General features: G+C 47.8%; 1 protein-coding gene across 1 annotated transcript; it reads right to left on the bottom strand.

Annotated features, from left to right (window-relative positions):
* Window positions 1-5,037: 5,037 nt before the first annotated feature.
* On the bottom strand, window positions 5,038-16,398 carry ABHD17C (abhydrolase domain containing 17C). The gene is given in 9 exon segments (XM_029575655.1): window positions 5,038-5,924; window positions 5,927-5,984; window positions 5,986-6,087; window positions 6,089-6,116; window positions 10,068-10,247; window positions 15,786-15,934; window positions 15,936-15,965; window positions 15,967-15,981; window positions 15,983-16,398. Coding segments are annotated over 9 exon segments (867 nt in total). The 5' UTR covers window positions 16,259-16,398; the 3' UTR covers window positions 5,038-5,895.
* Window positions 16,399-17,441: the final 1,043 nt, after the last annotated feature.

The following is a 17,441-nucleotide window of genomic DNA, read 5'->3' as shown; positions in this document are numbered from 1 at the left end:
GTATTCTAATGTACAACTAGCGCAGTGCATACACTAATATACCCAAAAAAGAACTGCCGCTCTGGCGCATGTGATCAAGTGTAAATAAAAAGCGACAAAGCTCTCTCAAACATAAAACATATGTCAATGCAAAAAGGATTTTTCTATCTGATAATACAAACAAAAAGGTGTTTTGTACACCAGCTGCATCAGGTGTGCAAACCTCTCTTTGTACAGTGCTCAATATCAGGTCCAAAACCTCTTGGGTTTTTTTTTTTTTTTTAATGAAAGATATCATTCACATTCTATCATAGTTTGGTTACTATTTTCCATTTAATTTTTTGCCTGCATCTGGTGCTTTTGAAATGGAAGATTGGATTTGTTACGCCTTCATGTTGACAGCAAGGAATACCAGATCACGTTGGTTAACTGAGAACTGGTCACACATCTGAAACAAGCATCACGACATCCTCTGCTCCGGCCATGATCATGGTTTATTTAAGTTAACCCAGGACACTTCCTTTTGTAAAGCACAAGAGGTGAGAGGTTTTGACCCTAAATACTCCATTCAGATAAGACTTATTTTCACCTGATGCAGTTGGTGTATAACTGATGCCGGGACTTAGATTTTGAAGCATTCTAGTTGATCTTTTGGACTATACTTGGGGTTGTTTAAAAGCCACCAGTTATAGACTTTTTAGAAACATATTACTCACAAACATAATAGCTTTGAAAAATCTGAAAAAATTGACTTCTGGGGTTAATGATAGACAGGTCCGGCCTCAGCTGTACTGGTCAGACGGCTTGCTGAAACCCCTTTCCATCTGTATTATCAGATACAAAAAAACCTTATTGCATTATATTGACAAAGAGCTATAATGTCTGGTTCAAATACACTGGCTTTGAGAAAATCTTTGTTAGTTTGTTTTGTCTTTTTATCGTATACTAATATACCAACATGGTATATACCAGTGCAGGAGTTGTACACTATTGTGTCAGCACAATAAATAAACCACAAGTGTGTACACTGTGTCAATACAGTACATACATACAGCATGATAGCTTTTACTGCAGCAGTGTGTCTGCTAATGCATTAGAGTCCTTAGTGCAGCACTGCTACACGCTGCACCGTCAGGCTTCCTCAGGGAAACTTTTCTGCCATCCACAGAAAATATGGGGCACACTGCTAGGTCACCCCATGTGGTTTATATATCCTCATTTAGAAATCTATTTTAAAAAAAGGATATTTTATTTGTGTAGCCAATCTCATATGGACACCAGGATGTAGTACCAACAAGATCCGACCTGCATGTCTATCATTGGCACATTTTAACAGTTCAGAAAATCTGACATTTAGCAAGAGAAAGAACATTAGGAATACATTTTAAAGGTGTTTTGTGTGTGGTAGCATGTATTCACAAAAATGCTATTTTATAAATATCAATAGTACACATAGGGCCAGATTTTCGGAGGATTTACGCACGTAACCGGCCTTACGCACACCGGGCCTATTTTAAAAAGGCCCGGCAACGCACGTAAAGCCCCAAGACGCATGCAAGTCCTGGGGCAGGACCAGAGGCCTCCAACAGAGCGGCCATTGCCGCTGTCAGAGGAGTGCGTGCCAGCAGGCAGCCGGCGTGCATAACTTGCGCCTGCCCAGAAGCAGGCGCAAAAAGGTAAGAGTCGGGGGGGGGGGGGGGGGGAGAATTAGGGGAAGGGATGGGAAGGTTTAGGTTAGTGGGAGGGAACAGAGGAAGGCAGCATGGCTCGGCGCATGTAAGGTGCACAATTGTGCATCCCCTTGCACGCACTGACCTGGATTTTCTCAGTGGAAGGGAAGTGGACAGTGGAGTGCCTCAGGGATCTGTATTGGGACCCTTACTGTTCAATATATTTATAAATGATCTGGAAAGAAATACGACGAGGTGAGATAATCAAATTTGCAGATGACACAAAATTGTTCAGAGTAGTTAAATCACAAGCAGATTGTGATAAATTGCAAGAAGACCTTGTGAGACTGGAAAATTGGGCATCCAAATGGCAGATGAAATTTAATGTGGATAAGTGCAAGGTGATGCATATAGGGAAAAATAACCCATGCTATAATTACACGATGTTGGGTTCCATATTAGGTGCTTCTACCCAAGAAAGAGATCTAGGCGTCTTAGTGGATAACTCATTGAAATCGTCTGTTCAGTGTGCTGCGGCAGTCAAAAAAGCCAAAGTATAGCTGTGGTTTAAAAAGGATTGGATAAGTTCTTGGAGGAAAAGTCCATTACCTGCTATTAATTAAGTTGACTTAGAAAATAGTCACTGCTATTACTGGCAACGGTAACATGGAATAGTGTTTGGGTAATTGCCAGGTTCTTATGGCCTGGATTGGCCACTGTTGGAAACAGGATGCTGGGCTTGATGGACCCTTGGTCTGACCCAGTATGGCATTTTCTAATGTACAGATGCGTTCTGGGTCATAGGGGCTAGCCAGAAAACATACATTTAGAACACATTTTTAAGTTTTCATCAACACGTGAGTTAGTATTTTCCATGGCTGATGGTATGAAGCTTTGTACCCATCACAGCGAGGCTCAAGAGCTACATGTAACCACGATCCCTCAAGTTTTTATATGTCATGTTTTCAGATTATTGATTCTATTTTCACTAACCTACAGGGTGGAGACTGAGATCAAATATTCAGATAGCGGGAATCAAGATTATTTTTTTAACCAGATATTTTGATCCCATGGGTTTGGAACATAAGACACTGATTTTGCATCTTTTTGTTATGGTGTAAGAACAATTCTAATATGTAAATTGAAGACTGTCCCTATGAAGCTGGACATGAGGAAGGCAAGTTCCAGTGTCCTCCTATGCCTAGCTAAAAGCAACAGCAGATTTGCACAGCACATGAGCTTGTAGCTGAGTTAAAAAGAAACCCTGGTTTAATTGTATGTGATATACTGCAGGTATGTACCAAGACCCTCAGTTTACATAGCAACATACAGAATTTCATGATTTTCAAGGTGCAAAGGTTTAGGATTTGGAGTGGAGGAGTAGCCTAGTGGTTAGAGCAGTGGGCTACGAATCAGGAGACCAGAGGCAAGATTTTCATTTTGGGGTTTTATTTTTTGGGAGTCTGTTCCTTTAAGAGAAAGATGATGGTAGAAAAAGACCATATGGCCCATCTGTCCCCATCACTCTCTCAATGCTCTCCTGGCTTTGTCCCAGGCTTTCCTGAATTCAGAAACCGTTTTTGTTTCCAGCACTTCCATGGGGAGGCCGTTCCATCTATCACCCTCTCTATAAAGATTACTCCTGAGACTATCCCCCTTGTCCCCGAGCCTCCTTTCCATTCAAAAGGCTCAGGTCCTGTGCATGTCGCTATCACACCTCCCCTATCTCACCTTTCCTCTAGGGTGTACAGGTTTAGATATTTAAGTCTATCGCCAAACCAAAATAAACAATTTAATTCCCTCCCCTCCTCCTGCACCCGATTTAACAATGGTGCCCCTTAGCCTCATGTTGTTTTACTGTCTCCTCTTTAAAGTTGGCACCTGTTTTACAGCTTCAAATTATTATCGTCCTAAAGCAATGCAGGCATTTTATATCTGAAAAACTTAGCACGAACTGGTGCCATTTTTAAAGAAGCGGTTGAGATAGCAATTATGAGGATTGTCTCTGCCCTTTTAGCATCAGTACAGAAGGGGCAGAGGTCACAGGTTTTAATAACTTTCTCAGTTAACAGCACACACTGTTTGCCGAAATGAAAAACTCAAACATTTTTAGGGTTTTGGATCAGATAGGGATTTGATTAATTTGAAATGATTTAAACCAAAAATGTCCATTTCCAGTTTCAAACAAATGTACATCCCTAAAGCATGCGGTTTTAGCTACTTTTTAAAAGGAAGCAGATGCTTTCCCTTTGAAAATTGGCTGCAATATCCACAGGCTAAAAGTACCCATCACACCGTAAATACGATGGGCGATTGAAAATTGCTCAAAATGAGATTTGCGGGTTGAATCATGTTACTAAGGCAATGAAAAATTTTTTTAGACCCTACAGCTTTTATCCCTGCAGATAAGTTCCAGTGTCGTGCGATGAGAGACGAGAGCAGCTGTTTGTCATTCGGCGTTATACTTATGAATAGCATGCTGGTAAGACAGATGTGACTGCTGTTTGTGAATCACATGGGTGAGCTCCAGTTGGCTTTGTAAATGTACAAATGGTAATTTTCTAAACAAAACAGAAAACTGTGTCAGGTACAGCAACAGCAGCTGTGGCGTGGCGACCTCCTGACAGAAAACACTGTGGGGCGGATTTAAAAGGAGGCGCGAATAGCCTACTTTTGTTTGCGCTCCAGGCGCAAACAAAAGTACGCTGGATTTTAGTAGATACGCGCGGAGCCGCGCGTATCTACTAAAAACCTGGATCGGCGCACGCAAGGCTATGGATTTTGTATAGCCGGCGTGCGCCGAGCTGCGCAGCCTACCCCCGTTTCCTTTGCCCTCCCCTCACCTTCCCCTCCCTAACCCACCCGCCCGGCCCTGTCTAAACCCCCCCCTTACCTTTGTCGGGGGATTTACGCCTCCCGTAGGGAGGCGTAAATCCCCGCGCGTCAGCGAGCCTCCTGCGCACCGGGACGCGACCTGGGGGCGGGTCCGGAGGGCGCGGCCACGCCCCCGGGCCGCCCCGGGCCATAGCCACGCCCCCAGGCCCGCCCCCGGAACGCTCCCCACACGCCCCGAAAACGCCACAGTTCGGGCCCGCCCCCGACACGCCCCCTCCGAAAACCCCGGGACTTACGCAAGTCCCGGGGCTCTGCGCGCGCCGGTAAGCCTATGTAAAATAGGCTTACCGGCGCGCAGGGCCCTGCTCGCCTAAATCCGCCCGGTTTTGGGCGGATTTAGGCGAGCAGGGCTCTGAAAATCCGCCCCTAAGCGAATGAGAACTACACCTTACTAATGAAACACTGCATTCAGTATTGCTAGCTGTGGGAAACCTGAGTGAAATATTTGAGGTTAACTTGCTCTTAAGTAAGAGATTTTTGACTTTGAAAGAAAAAAAATGTTGTGTGAGGATAATATAGTTCATCTCTCTTTGAAGTGATTAAGTTTAAATGAATACAAATGATCTGGTCAGATAAGTTTACTGAAACTGTTCTGCAATATAAGTGTAGCCTGGCACGAAGCGCCCCTGTGCAGCTGAAGGTGCCAGACCCAATGACCACACACTGATCTCCTTCCAGAAAATGCATTTAGTACATTTTGGGAACAATCACTGATGAAAAATGATGAGACTATGCCTGTGCTAAAGATGCTCTCCCCACCTTGAGCGAGGCTGCACAGTGATGGTTAGTGCATAAAGTGGTGAGACGGGGTTGTGCTGGTGTTATGAGCAAACACCAGTGCAGGGTTAGGGTGGGATTACTTACACCCCCTGAAATAGGCCCTCTCGTCACTGCCTTTGACAAGAGCCTTTAGCGTGCTCCTGGGTCACACGGGATGTGGGTGGGTGGGTGGAATCCAGCTCCTCACTTGGCTTCTTTCCAACATTTTTTCTAGTTTTATATATCGACATTGACGACAAGTTCAGAATACATCTATGGGACAACTCAATACAGTACTTAGTAAAACTATTTCAAAATTTGAAATAAAATCCAAAGTGGAAAGTGACACCTGAATATTAATATGCAGCACTAGAAAAGGGTCCAAACTCCAGGTCTCTGATACAAGAAAGCTGTAAATTGATGTACATCTAACAGTTGGTTTGTGCATTAACTGATCAATTTTTAGTTACCAAAAAGAGAAAGGTCAGCAGATGTTTGATCAGACCACACAGCCACCGCACAATGCTGTTACTAATCTGTGCAAAGTCTGGTCCCAGCCTCCATCACAGTAAGAGCTGAAACTCCAATCATTTCAGGAGTTGGGAAGTTCTTGAGATATGATTGCTTTAGTCTTTCTAGATACTGTGCATACAGCTCTATGTCATTGTGCCCAGCTCCTTCCCACCCAGAGGGGCTCCACAGCCCGCGGACAACGCTCATACATAGCCAGGCCATGAGAGAAATCGATTACTTCATCCTCGGTACCATGAATAACGAGCACGGGACGATGTCACTTTCGATATTTTGTCAATGCTAAAAAAAAAAGAAAAGTTACTTTCTTGTGGAATGATTTACCATCACAGATTCAAAGCAAATCATCTTATACAATGCCATTAATACCTGTACTGAGAACTACAGAAACTCTAGCTAGCAAATTATCAAACTGAAAAGTATTAAAATTATTTTTGCAACTTTTCTACTCTGGGGGCTGCCATACTGGCAAAAGCTTTAAAATTCACCACACAGGTAACCAACCATTTATTTACACATCAGATGAGATTAATTGCTGATACATGGAAAGCTGCTCCCATAATTTCACCATGTTTTGGATATGAGAAAATCCAAAAGTTTGCTTAACTGTAAACAGGGTTCTCCATAGACGGCAGGATGAAGCAGCCATAATGCATGAATGACATCATTTAATGGGGCTGACAGGAACCCAGTTCTCAGAGCTCAGTGAGCATGTGCGGGAGTTCCTCAAGCAGTTGCTGCCTCATGAGCCCTCTTAGTCTCTTCTAGAGCTTAAGCTTTACTCCAAGGAGGCAGGCAGATATGAAGTATGGCTGATTCATCCTGCTGTCTATGGAGAATCCTCTTTACAAGCTGAGATGAATCAGCAATAAACCGGCTCCCAATCTCTCTCTCACAGAGGTGCACACACCCCCAAGCCGGCTCCCAATCTCTCTCTCACACAGGTGCGCACACCGCCAAGCCAGCTCCCAATCTCTCTCTCACAGAGGTGCACACACCCCCAAGCCGGCTCCCAATCTCTCTCTCACACAGGTGCGCACACCCCCAAGCCGGCTCCCAATCTCTCTCACACAGGTGTGCACACCCCCAAGCCGGCTCCCAATCTCTCTCTCACACAGGTGCGCACACCCCCAAGCCGGCTCCCCAATCTCTCTCTCACACAGGTGCGCACACCCCCAAGCCGGCTCCCAATCTCTCTCTCACACAGGTGCGCACACCCCCAAGCCGGCTCCCAATCTCTCTCTCACACAGGTGCGCACACCCCCAAGCCGGCTCCCAATCTCTCTCTCACACAGGTGCGCCACACCCCCAAGCCGGCTCCCAATCTCTCTCTCACACAGGTGCGCACACCCCCAAGCCGGCTCCCAATCTCTCTCTCACACAGGTGCGCACACCCCCAAGCCGGCTCCCAATCTCTCTCTCACACAGGTGCACACACCCCTAAGCCAGCTCCCAATCTCTCTCTCACAGAGGTGCACACACCCCAAAGCCGGCTCCCAATCTCTCTCTCACACAGGTGCACACACCCCCAAGCCAGCTCCCAACTCTCTCTCACACAGGTGCGCACACCGCCAAGCCGGCTCCCAATCTCTCTCTCACACAGGTGCGCACACCGCCAAGCCGGCTCCCAATCTCTCTCACACAGGTGCGCACACCCCCAAGCCGGCTCCCAATCTCTCTCACACAGGTGCGCACACCCCCAAGCCAGCTCCCAAACTCTCTCACAGGTGCACACACCCCCAAGCCGGCTCCCAATCTCTCTCTCACACAGGTGCGCACACCGCCAAGCCGGCTCCCAATCTCTCTCTCTCACACAGGTGCGCACACCGCCAAGCCGGCTCCCAATCTCTCGCTCTCACACAGGTGCGCACACCCCCAAGCCGGCTCCCAATCTCTCTCTCTCACACAGGTGCGCACACCACCAAGCCGGCTCCCAATCTCTCTCTCACACAGGTGCACACACCCCCAAGCCGGCTCCCAATCTCTCTCTCACACAGGTGCACACACCCCCAAGCCGGCTCCCAATCTCTCTCTCACAGAGGTGCGCACCCCCCCAAGCCGGCTCCCAATCTCTCTCTCACACAGGTGCGCACACCGCCAAGCCGGCTCCCAATCTCTCTCTCTCACACAGGTGCACACACCCCCCAAGCCGGCTCCCAATCTCTCTCTCACACAGGTGCACACACCCCCAAGCCGGCTCCCAATCTCTCTCTCACACAGGTGCGCACACCCCCAAGCCGGCTCCCAATCTCTCTCTCACACAGGTGCGCACACCGCCAAGCCGGCTCCATTTCTTCCCGGAAAGGGTAGTGGATGCCCTCCCAGAAGGATGGTAGGGCATGGGATTAAATGATGCAAATAAAAAAGGTGGTAACCCGTGCTGACAAGAGTAATCTGCACAGAGCAATAATAATCCTAAGAATAAAAAAAAAAAAATAAGAAAAACCTTGCCGGGTAGTTTGGATGGACCACGTGGGTCTTTTTTTGCTGACATTTACTATGTAAGGATATTAGGAGAAGGAGTATTTGTAGACCCTCCTCCTAGAATCGGGGCTTTCTGCCATGCAGACTAAAACGTAGTTTCTGAAGGTGATTGGTACAGAAACTTAACCAAAATCCGACGTAATGAGGCTGGCAAAATCCCAGGTGTCAGATAATCCCATGCCTATAATTCGGGGCCCAAAAATAAAAAAAAACTGGCAACAATGCGACTAAATAATAACATTAAAAATGAGAAGTCACATTATATTCATGGTTTTGACATTGAGGAATACCCTCATACCAGGGCTAGTGCACACTTCCGCCTACCGGCGTCTTTTACTTTTATGTACCACTGCCAATTTGGCTGCCCAATTTAGTTGCAATCATGGGGTAACCTCTATTTTGTTTAAAACCATGACCTGGTTTTAAACAAAATAGAGGTTACCCCATGATTGCAACTAAATTGGGGCAGCCAAATTGGCAGTGGTACATAAAGTAAAAGACGCCGGTAGGCGGAAGTGTGCACTAGCCCTGGTATGAGGGTATTCCTCAATGTCAAAACCATGAATATAATATAATTCGGGGCCTGCACAAGACGGAAGAGATGCTGGCAGGGCCAAGGCCACTGCGGCCTTTGGTAGGTCATGAAGAGATGGAGGAGCCTGGCAGTAAGGGGGAGGGACTGTGCCTGGAGTTCTCTAAGGCAGAGGGAAGGTGGAAAGTGTGTGGGGAAGAAGGGAAGGGAGAAGGAAAGTTCCTGCAGCAGAGATCAAAATGAGCGGCTATAAAGATGTGCACTCAGTGGGAGCGATGTTCTTGTGGCCAAAGTCACATCCATCTCTTTCCAATATGCCTCCATCACTCTACAGTCTATGGCAAGGATGGATCCACAACAGGCCTGGTTTCAGAATGCCCATAACAAAATATGCATGAGAGATACCTGCACACAGGAGGCGGCAGCGCATGCAATCCCTCATATGCATATTCATTGTGAATATCCCAGAAATCAGATTGGGCTGTGACTCTTCAGGACCACAGCGTTGGCCGTCCCTGGTCTATGGCTTCTATTTTGCTTTGTCTCATTGTTCTACTGGTGAGGCTGAAGTGTGCTGCTATATCCTGCAGTCTTCTGCATGCCCTAGTGCTACTGTGTCCTGACCTCTTTTGTGTGGTCCTTGTGCCGCCATTTTTAACTGCCTGTCAGGCTGGGCCATTAAAGATGGATACCTTGAAAGCTAGGATGTGGGACTATCTCACCATGGTCCTTTAACCCTCTAAGTGCAAGGTTGTAAATATTGTTCTTTATTCTGTGATAAGAGGTCATAGACAGACAAATGGACAAGCTCTGCCAAAGGTGGTGTTGCCCTACTTTCTACAAGAATGTAAAGCGCAAAACAGCCAAAGAAAAAAGCTTCTTGTACCCTAACTACCATAAATCTTCTAAATATTTTCACCCTTCAGGACATAACATACATGTTTCAAACTCAAGGGGGGCATAGTCAAACAATGTTTCCAAATAACTCTTGTTCTGCCTGTCCCACTAAGAGACTGTGCTGCAAGGGGCCACTGCTGGCTCCTGTGACCCACACCAGAATGTGAAGCTTTCTGTCTTTCCAACTGCTGGACAGCTTCATCTGGGACTATCATAGGAATCATTGGAAAAAGTGCAAGAATTTGGGCACGCTATTAATTTTAATAGTGTTGCTGACCCCTCCGAAGGGGAGATCCCACCACTCATTCATCTGCACCTACCTTGGGAAAGCATCAAAGCAGTACGTTTTCCTGGTGTCTGGGAAGGCCACCCGTAAGCCAGACATCAGAGGAGAGTGGAGTATCACCGCTGCACACTCATATCGAGATGCCAGATCCACAGTAGGGACTGTCCCAATGCTCTGTCCATAGAGGATAATGTTCTCTGGACTTACACCGTACCTATGGACAAACACAGGACGGTTACCAATAAAAACTGATTTAAAAAGTATCTGAAAGTAACCGTGTTTGGGTAAAGCTCACTGGGATAGATTTTTAAGGAATGCCACTGTCTGTATGAATGATAAGATCTCTCTTGCTCTCCAAAGCTCCCTGGGATACATTTGTACTAAAATCACTTAATGCCACATTACACAGAGATATCATTCTACATTAACTTTCAAGACAAACTATTAGGCCCCATAAGGTAATGCACAATAACAGTAACAAAGTCACTGTCAGCGGATAAGGATGTCATGGCCCATCCAGTCCCCAAAAACTACTCAACATTTACTTCTCTCTTACAGTCACTGGTCAGTCACCCTCAGACAGGATCTCTCTCCTCATCAGAGACGGAGGAGGGTGCTAATGTATGTTTTACACTCCATGTCCAGTCACAAATACAAACTTAACAGTTCTATACGATCCTGGTCATAGTTTGAGCTCTCAAACAGAGAAACCATTGAGTAAAAAAAGCAGCTTTTAATACAAACAAAAAAACACACTTTGAAATGTTTGTATGCCAATGCCAGAAGTGTAAGAAGTAAGATGGGAGAGTTAGAAAGATAGCAGTGAATGATGAGATTGACATAATTGGCATCTCAGAGACATGGTGGAAGGAGGATAACCAATGGGACAGTGCTATATCGGGGTACAAGTTATATTACAATGAGAAGCAACTTGCTGGCGAGTGGCACTTTATGCCTGGGATGGCACAGAGTCCAACAGAGACCGAATGCACAATCGAATCTTTATGGGTAGAAACCTCATGTGTGTTGGGGAAGACTATAGTGATAGGAGTATACTACTGTCCACCCGGCCAAAATGATGACACAATCAATGAAATGCCAAGAGAAATCAGGGAAACTAACAAAATTGGTAGTTTAGCAATAATGGAGAAATTACTTACCTGATAATTTCGTTTTCCTTAGAGTAGACAGATGGACTCAGGACCAATGAGTATAGTGTGCTCCTGATAGCAGATGGGAGACGGAGTCAGATTTCAAAGCTGACGTCACTCTAGATATACCCCTGCAGTAACCTCAGCTCTTCAGTATTCTCCTTGAAAAGCCATTGTGGATATATGTTTGCTTACTAACTTGATTAACTTGGATAAACTCGAATAACTTGATTAACGATTAAACTTGAACTGGTTCAACTGATTTTCAAACTGGAGACCGCCAGTGCACTCAATCGATCAACGCCAACACCAGAAGAGACAGTGGGTATCTTGCGCTAGGGGTAATCCCTCTAGTAGGGGATTGGTCCTTAGGTTTCCCCCGAGGCACTTGTGCCCGGGATAGCGAGCTCTTTCAAGCTGCGTGTGACCAGGTCTGGAAGCTCGTCCTTGGTGAAGAAGCGCCTCATGGTTCGGTGGGGCTCTGTCCCCTGGGTGAGTTCCCCTTCCTCCAGGGGTTCTGATTCCTCATCTGAGTTGTCTGTGTCCCCGAAGGTGGGGCTTCTGGGCGTTGGAATCACTTCCCTGGGCGTTTAGGTCCTCTGGCAGAGGTTGTGGCTGTATCATCGGAGGCCCTGGTTGCATGTGGACGAAGGTATTACGCCTTTGAAGAATTTCACCCAGGAGATAGATGCTGGGTCTAAATTAAGAGGTGCCGTGTCCCTGGGGAGCCCCGTTTGAGGGAGGGTCCCGCTGGGGGACGCTAGGCCCGGTGTACTGTTCGAGAAGCTGAACCCAGTACCGGCTGGGGATGGCCATGGGCTGGATGCCCCAGGGCCTCCTCACACTGAATACACAGGGCCATGGCCTCCTCATGCTGCGCAGCTCTAATGTGGCAAGCAGGGCAAAGGCCCTGAGCTTCTTTTCCGGTGGTGCCATGGTTTGTGCACGTAAAATACAGGGCCTGGGTGGCTTACTTATGCGCTCCGGTGCGTGGAAGTTGTGCGCGTAAGGTTGGTGTGCGCTCAGGGAGATGTGCGCGCACTGTTGTGCGTGCAGATTGAAGTTTATGCACCCGGCACAGTAAGCGCGTGGTTATGCGCACGGTACTTGGGTGCGCGACGTTGTGCGCACAAGGTATTTGTGCGCACGGCTCGCCTCTGTGCGCACGGATTGGGACTGCGAACAGGGCGGCGAACAGATCAAAGTGGTGCCGGCGGCCACGCGGACAATATGGTGACCACCTCGGAGGGTCTCCACGTGGGAGGACCCTCGGATCTGACCGGGGTCTAGCCCTGCTAGGGCGGATTAACCCGGTGGCACTGGTCCCGGCTGGCGACCTGTGCGACTCTTTGAGCTTCGGAGACCGGAGACTTTTAAATAGATTTCTACCTTACCTTGTCTCGGCGCTTCCCGGTCTCGTTCGGGTGGTCTCCGGCTGCAGGGGGAGAGGGAAAATACCTTCACCGCTGCGCTCGAGGTTACACCCGCTGCCTCTCAGCCTCACCAGATGCCAGGGGTTAGGTCCCCGCCGAGGGTCGACCACCGGACCGAGGCTTACCTCCAAGGGATTGCGGAAATCACCTCGGGAATTCTCAACTGGGGGAGGGACCCAATGGGTGTCACCGCAGGAGAGTGGGGCTCGTCTGTAGAGGAAAGATTTCTTATTTTGGTTTTCTTTGGTAAATTTACTCTAAGGCTGTGCGAGTGTGCATAGAGTCCCTAACTGCTATGGAGACGGAAAATACTGATGAGCTGCACTTCCTGCAGGGGTCTATGTACTAGGGCTGACGTCAGATTGAAATCTGATCCGTCTCCAACTGCTATCAGGAGTACACTATACCCACTGGTCCTGAGTCCATCTGCTACACGCTAGGAAAAAGATTATAAAATCAAAATATCTATTACTGTAAGTAACTCTGTACATTAACTAGTTGGACTCCTCAAATGCTATGGTGAATAACCAGGTCTTCAGATTTTTTCTGAATATTTTCAGATTGGGTTGTGTACGTAACTCAGTCGGTAAAGAATTCCAGAACTTGGGGCCTGCTAGAGCAGTGGTCCCCAACCCTGTCCTGGGGGCCCACCAGCCAGTCGGGTTTTCAAGATATCCACAATGAATAGGCATGAGAGAAAATTTGCATGTTATGGAGGCAGGGCATGCAAATTCTCTCTCATGCCTATTCATTGTGGATATCCTGAAAACCCGACTGGCTGGTGGGCCTGCAGGACAGGGTTGGGGACCTCTGTGCTAGAGCATTCCTTCATTTTGAGTTAACAAGGCAGGGTCTGTCCCCAGATATATGGGGATACCGCTGGAAAGCTATATGAGTTATGCAAACCATATCAGTTTGGGCCATGCTGGAGCTACAAGGATTATCAGAGAACAGATCTGCAGCAGCTTTTGCACTGTTCTGGTGTAGTATTGGCGGAAAATACACATGAGATGTGTGCCCCAGTCAAGCAGGAAAGGGTCCTTAGCCAACCTGCGTTTGCTGGATAGAACTGAGCAAAATGAGTCTAGCTTTTTCTGTTCTGATGTGAATACATAGACGCCACAAGTCAAATAGTTTGTCGGCTGCTGATTGCAGCAGAGACCACGAGTGTGTAGAGAACACTCTGCTATTATAATCCATCAGTGTGTTGGAGATTCCTGGAAGATAAGTGGCTTAAAGGATAGCCCAATTCTTGATCACCCACTGCCAAGTCTTTAATGCTTTCTGGCAGAGTGTCCTTGACCCTGTTGCCTTCTTGTTTGTTGATATAAAACACACAGTCTTTGAGTCTTTTTACCTCCAAATGCAAAACTTGGATTCACAAACTAGAGATGCTAAGACCACTGCAAAAATCTCCTACCGCATGATATGTTTCATATGGTATTATAATCATTAGTTTTAGGGCCATGTTGACTATTGCAGCACACTACTGCATGTATTGGTCTCCCTGAAACTCCTGAGTCTTACAACTGTTCCAGCATGCTGCCACTCATCTATTGACAAAGCTGAATAAACAATGATCATATAACTCTCTACTGCGGGATTACACTGATTGCCTATCAGCTGGAGGTCTAAATTTAGGATGTTAATCATCTTTCAATTGTTGACTGCTGAGTATTTGCATGTACTCCATAATAGTATAATGTGGTACAATCCGACCAGGTCACTGCACTCTGCAGAAAGTCAGCTACTGCAGATCTTGCCTGTCAGAGGACTACACATGGCAACAAAGACAGATGAAAGCACTCTCTTTTGTAGCCAGAACCCTATGAAATATGTTACACCTATGCAGTTCAGAGAGGTCCAATATTTGAAATCTTTTCAAAAGCACTCAGAGAATGAGTCCAATCTCTGGAGACTAGAGTGGTAGGAGCTGAGGCAGATAGAGAGGTATATAGATGAGACCTTCAGGGACATAGTAGCCCCAATCCCAACTTCAGACTGGCAGCCCTGGTGCTGCCTTGGAGGAAGAAGGTCTCATGATTGGAGAGCATCAACCTGGTGCAGCAGGAAAGGATCCTGTAGCAAGGACCTGCTCTCTAGGTGATGCATTGTCCTTTCGCACTGAGGATATCTCCCCAAGCCTTACTGCCCAGGAGGGAAGGGTTAGGTCGGCCGTCATAGTTGGTAATTCGATTATTAGGAATGTAGATAGCTGGGTGGCTGGTGGGCGCGAGGATCGCCTGGTAACTTGCCTGCCTGGTGCGAAGGTGGCGGACCTCACGCGTCATCTAGATAGGATTTTAGATAGTGCTGGGGAGGAGCCGGCTGTCGTGGTACACGTGGGCACCATCGACATAGAAAAATGTGGGTGGGAGGTTCTGGAAGCCTAATTTAGGCTCTTGGGTAGAAAGCTGAAATCCAGAACCTCCAGGGTAGCATTCTCTGAAATGGTTAGGAAAGGATGCTCGTAAATTGAATGTCCATTTTCCTAATCCATGGTTGTGCACCTAATTTTATTTATTTTATTTAACAGTTTTTCTATACCGACATTAAAATACACATCATATCGGTTTACATTATAACAGCAGGGAGAAAATACATAGAACGGGGAGGTGGGAGTGGATAACCAGCAAAAACAAGAGTTAGAAAGGGCTCTAACTGGGAGCCCAGTTAAAAATGAAGGGGGGGGGGGGGGTGGGGGGGGGGGGGAGGGCGTAATAGGGGAGCTATGGACAACTGATCCCTAGTGTGTCCTTTTTAGCAGGACACCTCTTTTCCTACCACTTCAGGCACCCAGGAGACCTGACTGTACGTGTGGCTTATTGTGTCGGCAGCAAGATTACACGCGGGCCTTGCAATATGTGCCAAACACACATCCTGCAGGCACCCATGCAATTTATACCCCTGTACCTTAGTAGCTGCCTGCATGCGTGGGATAACCCGTTCATGTTGCACACACATTTGCCTGCAATACCCCAAAACAGTTCCTGTACACACAAAAGGTTGCCACTGGTCCAATTTTTAGGAGAGATTGATCCAGTCCTGGTTTAACCCCACTGCATGCTGTGGCTTAGTCTGAGTTCCCTATTGCATTGGCTAAGAAAATGAAGGCTACAGTCGCTGCAGGACTGAAGACCCGGTGCCCTGCCCTTCACCCCCCTGTACCTGGTCCTGAGGGCGTGCCAGGCCGCCTCCATGTCCGCGTACAGGTTCTTCTCGGAGGGCTTGCCGCTGCTCACGCCGTAGCCCGAGTAATCGTAGGAGAAGACGTTGCAGTTGATCCTGGAGCCCAGGCCGATGTAGAAGCTGCACAATCTGGCCCAGGTCCACGGCGTTGCCGTGCGAGGAAGAGCAGCGTGTAAGCGGCTGCTGGGGGCGCAGCGCACGAACATGCAGCCCAGGCGGCTGCCGCGCGCCGTGCGCGCCCGGCTCATCTCCACGGCGTCCAGCTCGCGCTGCGAGTACTGCCAGTCCGCGCGCGCGCTGAGGTGCAGGCTGCAGGCCGCCTCCCCCTCGCCGCACGCGCGCACCGAGTAGGTGGGCTCGGGCGGCAGGAAGGCCAGCTTGGCGGCGATGCGGCTGGGGCAGGGCGGGCAGCAGAAGAGCCAGCACAGCTCGCCCAGCGAGAAGCCGCTCATCCTCGCGCCCCTGCTCGGGCATGGGGCGGCCCTGCGGAGCCTCCGATCCTACTGCCGCCGGCGGCCGCATGGACTGACCGCACAACCACGCCACCTTCCGGGGCCATTTAGCCTGCACGGCTCCGCTTCCGGGAAAAGGGAGATGGTTCGGGCAGAGCCTATCAGCAAGAGCGCTGCTTCCGTGTCGGGGCAGGGGAAGTCACCGGAAATCCTGCACTGCTTCCAGGGAGAGCACAGGGCCTGCGCAAGCCTCCACCTCTGGGAGGGAGAGAAGAACATAAGAAGTGCCATACTGGGTTCAGACCGAGGGTCCATCAAGCCCGGCATCCTGTCTCCAACAGTGGCCAATCCAGGCCACAAGAACCTGGCAAGTACCCAAACACTAAGTCTATTCCATGTAACCATTGCTAATGGCAGTGGCTATTCTCTAAGTGAACTTAATAGCAGGTAATGGACTTCTCCTCCAAGAACTTATCCAATCCTTTTTTAAAACACAGCTACACTAACTGCACTAACCACATCCTCTGGCAACAAATTCCAGAGTTTAATTGTGCGTTGAGTGAAAAAGAACTTTCTCCGATTAGTTTTAAATGTGCCCCATGCTAACTTCATGGAGTGCCCCCTAGTCTTTCTATTATCTGAAAGAGTAAATATCCGATTCACATCTACCCGTTCTAGACCTCTCATGATGTTAAAACACCTCTATCATATCCCCCCTCAGCCGTCTTTTCTCCAAGCTGAAAAGTCCTAACCTCTTTAGTCTTTCCTCATAGGGGAGCTGCTCCATCCCCTTTATCATTTTGGTTGCCCTTCTCTGTACCTTCTCCATCCCAATTATATCCTTTTTGAGATGCAGCGACCAGAATTGTACACAGTATTCAAGGTGCGATCTCACCATGGAGCGATATAGAGGCATTATGACATTTTCCATTTTATTCATCATTCCCCTTTCTAATAATTCCACATTCTGTTTGCTCTTTTTGACTGCCGCAGCACACTGAACCGATGATTTCACTGTTATCCACTATGACACCTAGATCTTTCTTGGGTTGTAGCAGCTAATATGGAATCTAACATTGTGGTTAACTCTAGCATGGTTATTTTTCCCTATATTGCAATCACCTTCTGCACTTGTCCACATTAAATTTCATCTGCCATTTTGATGCCCAATATTTCCAGCCTT

This window comes from Rhinatrema bivittatum, chromosome 13 (genome assembly GCF_901001135.1).
Source record: "Rhinatrema bivittatum chromosome 13, aRhiBiv1.1, whole genome shotgun sequence".
In the NCBI taxonomy this organism is placed as follows: domain Eukaryota; kingdom Metazoa; phylum Chordata; class Amphibia; order Gymnophiona; family Rhinatrematidae; genus Rhinatrema; species Rhinatrema bivittatum.
The sequence above is the reverse complement of the archived record's forward strand: the minus strand, read 5'-3'. Positions and strand labels throughout refer to the sequence as shown.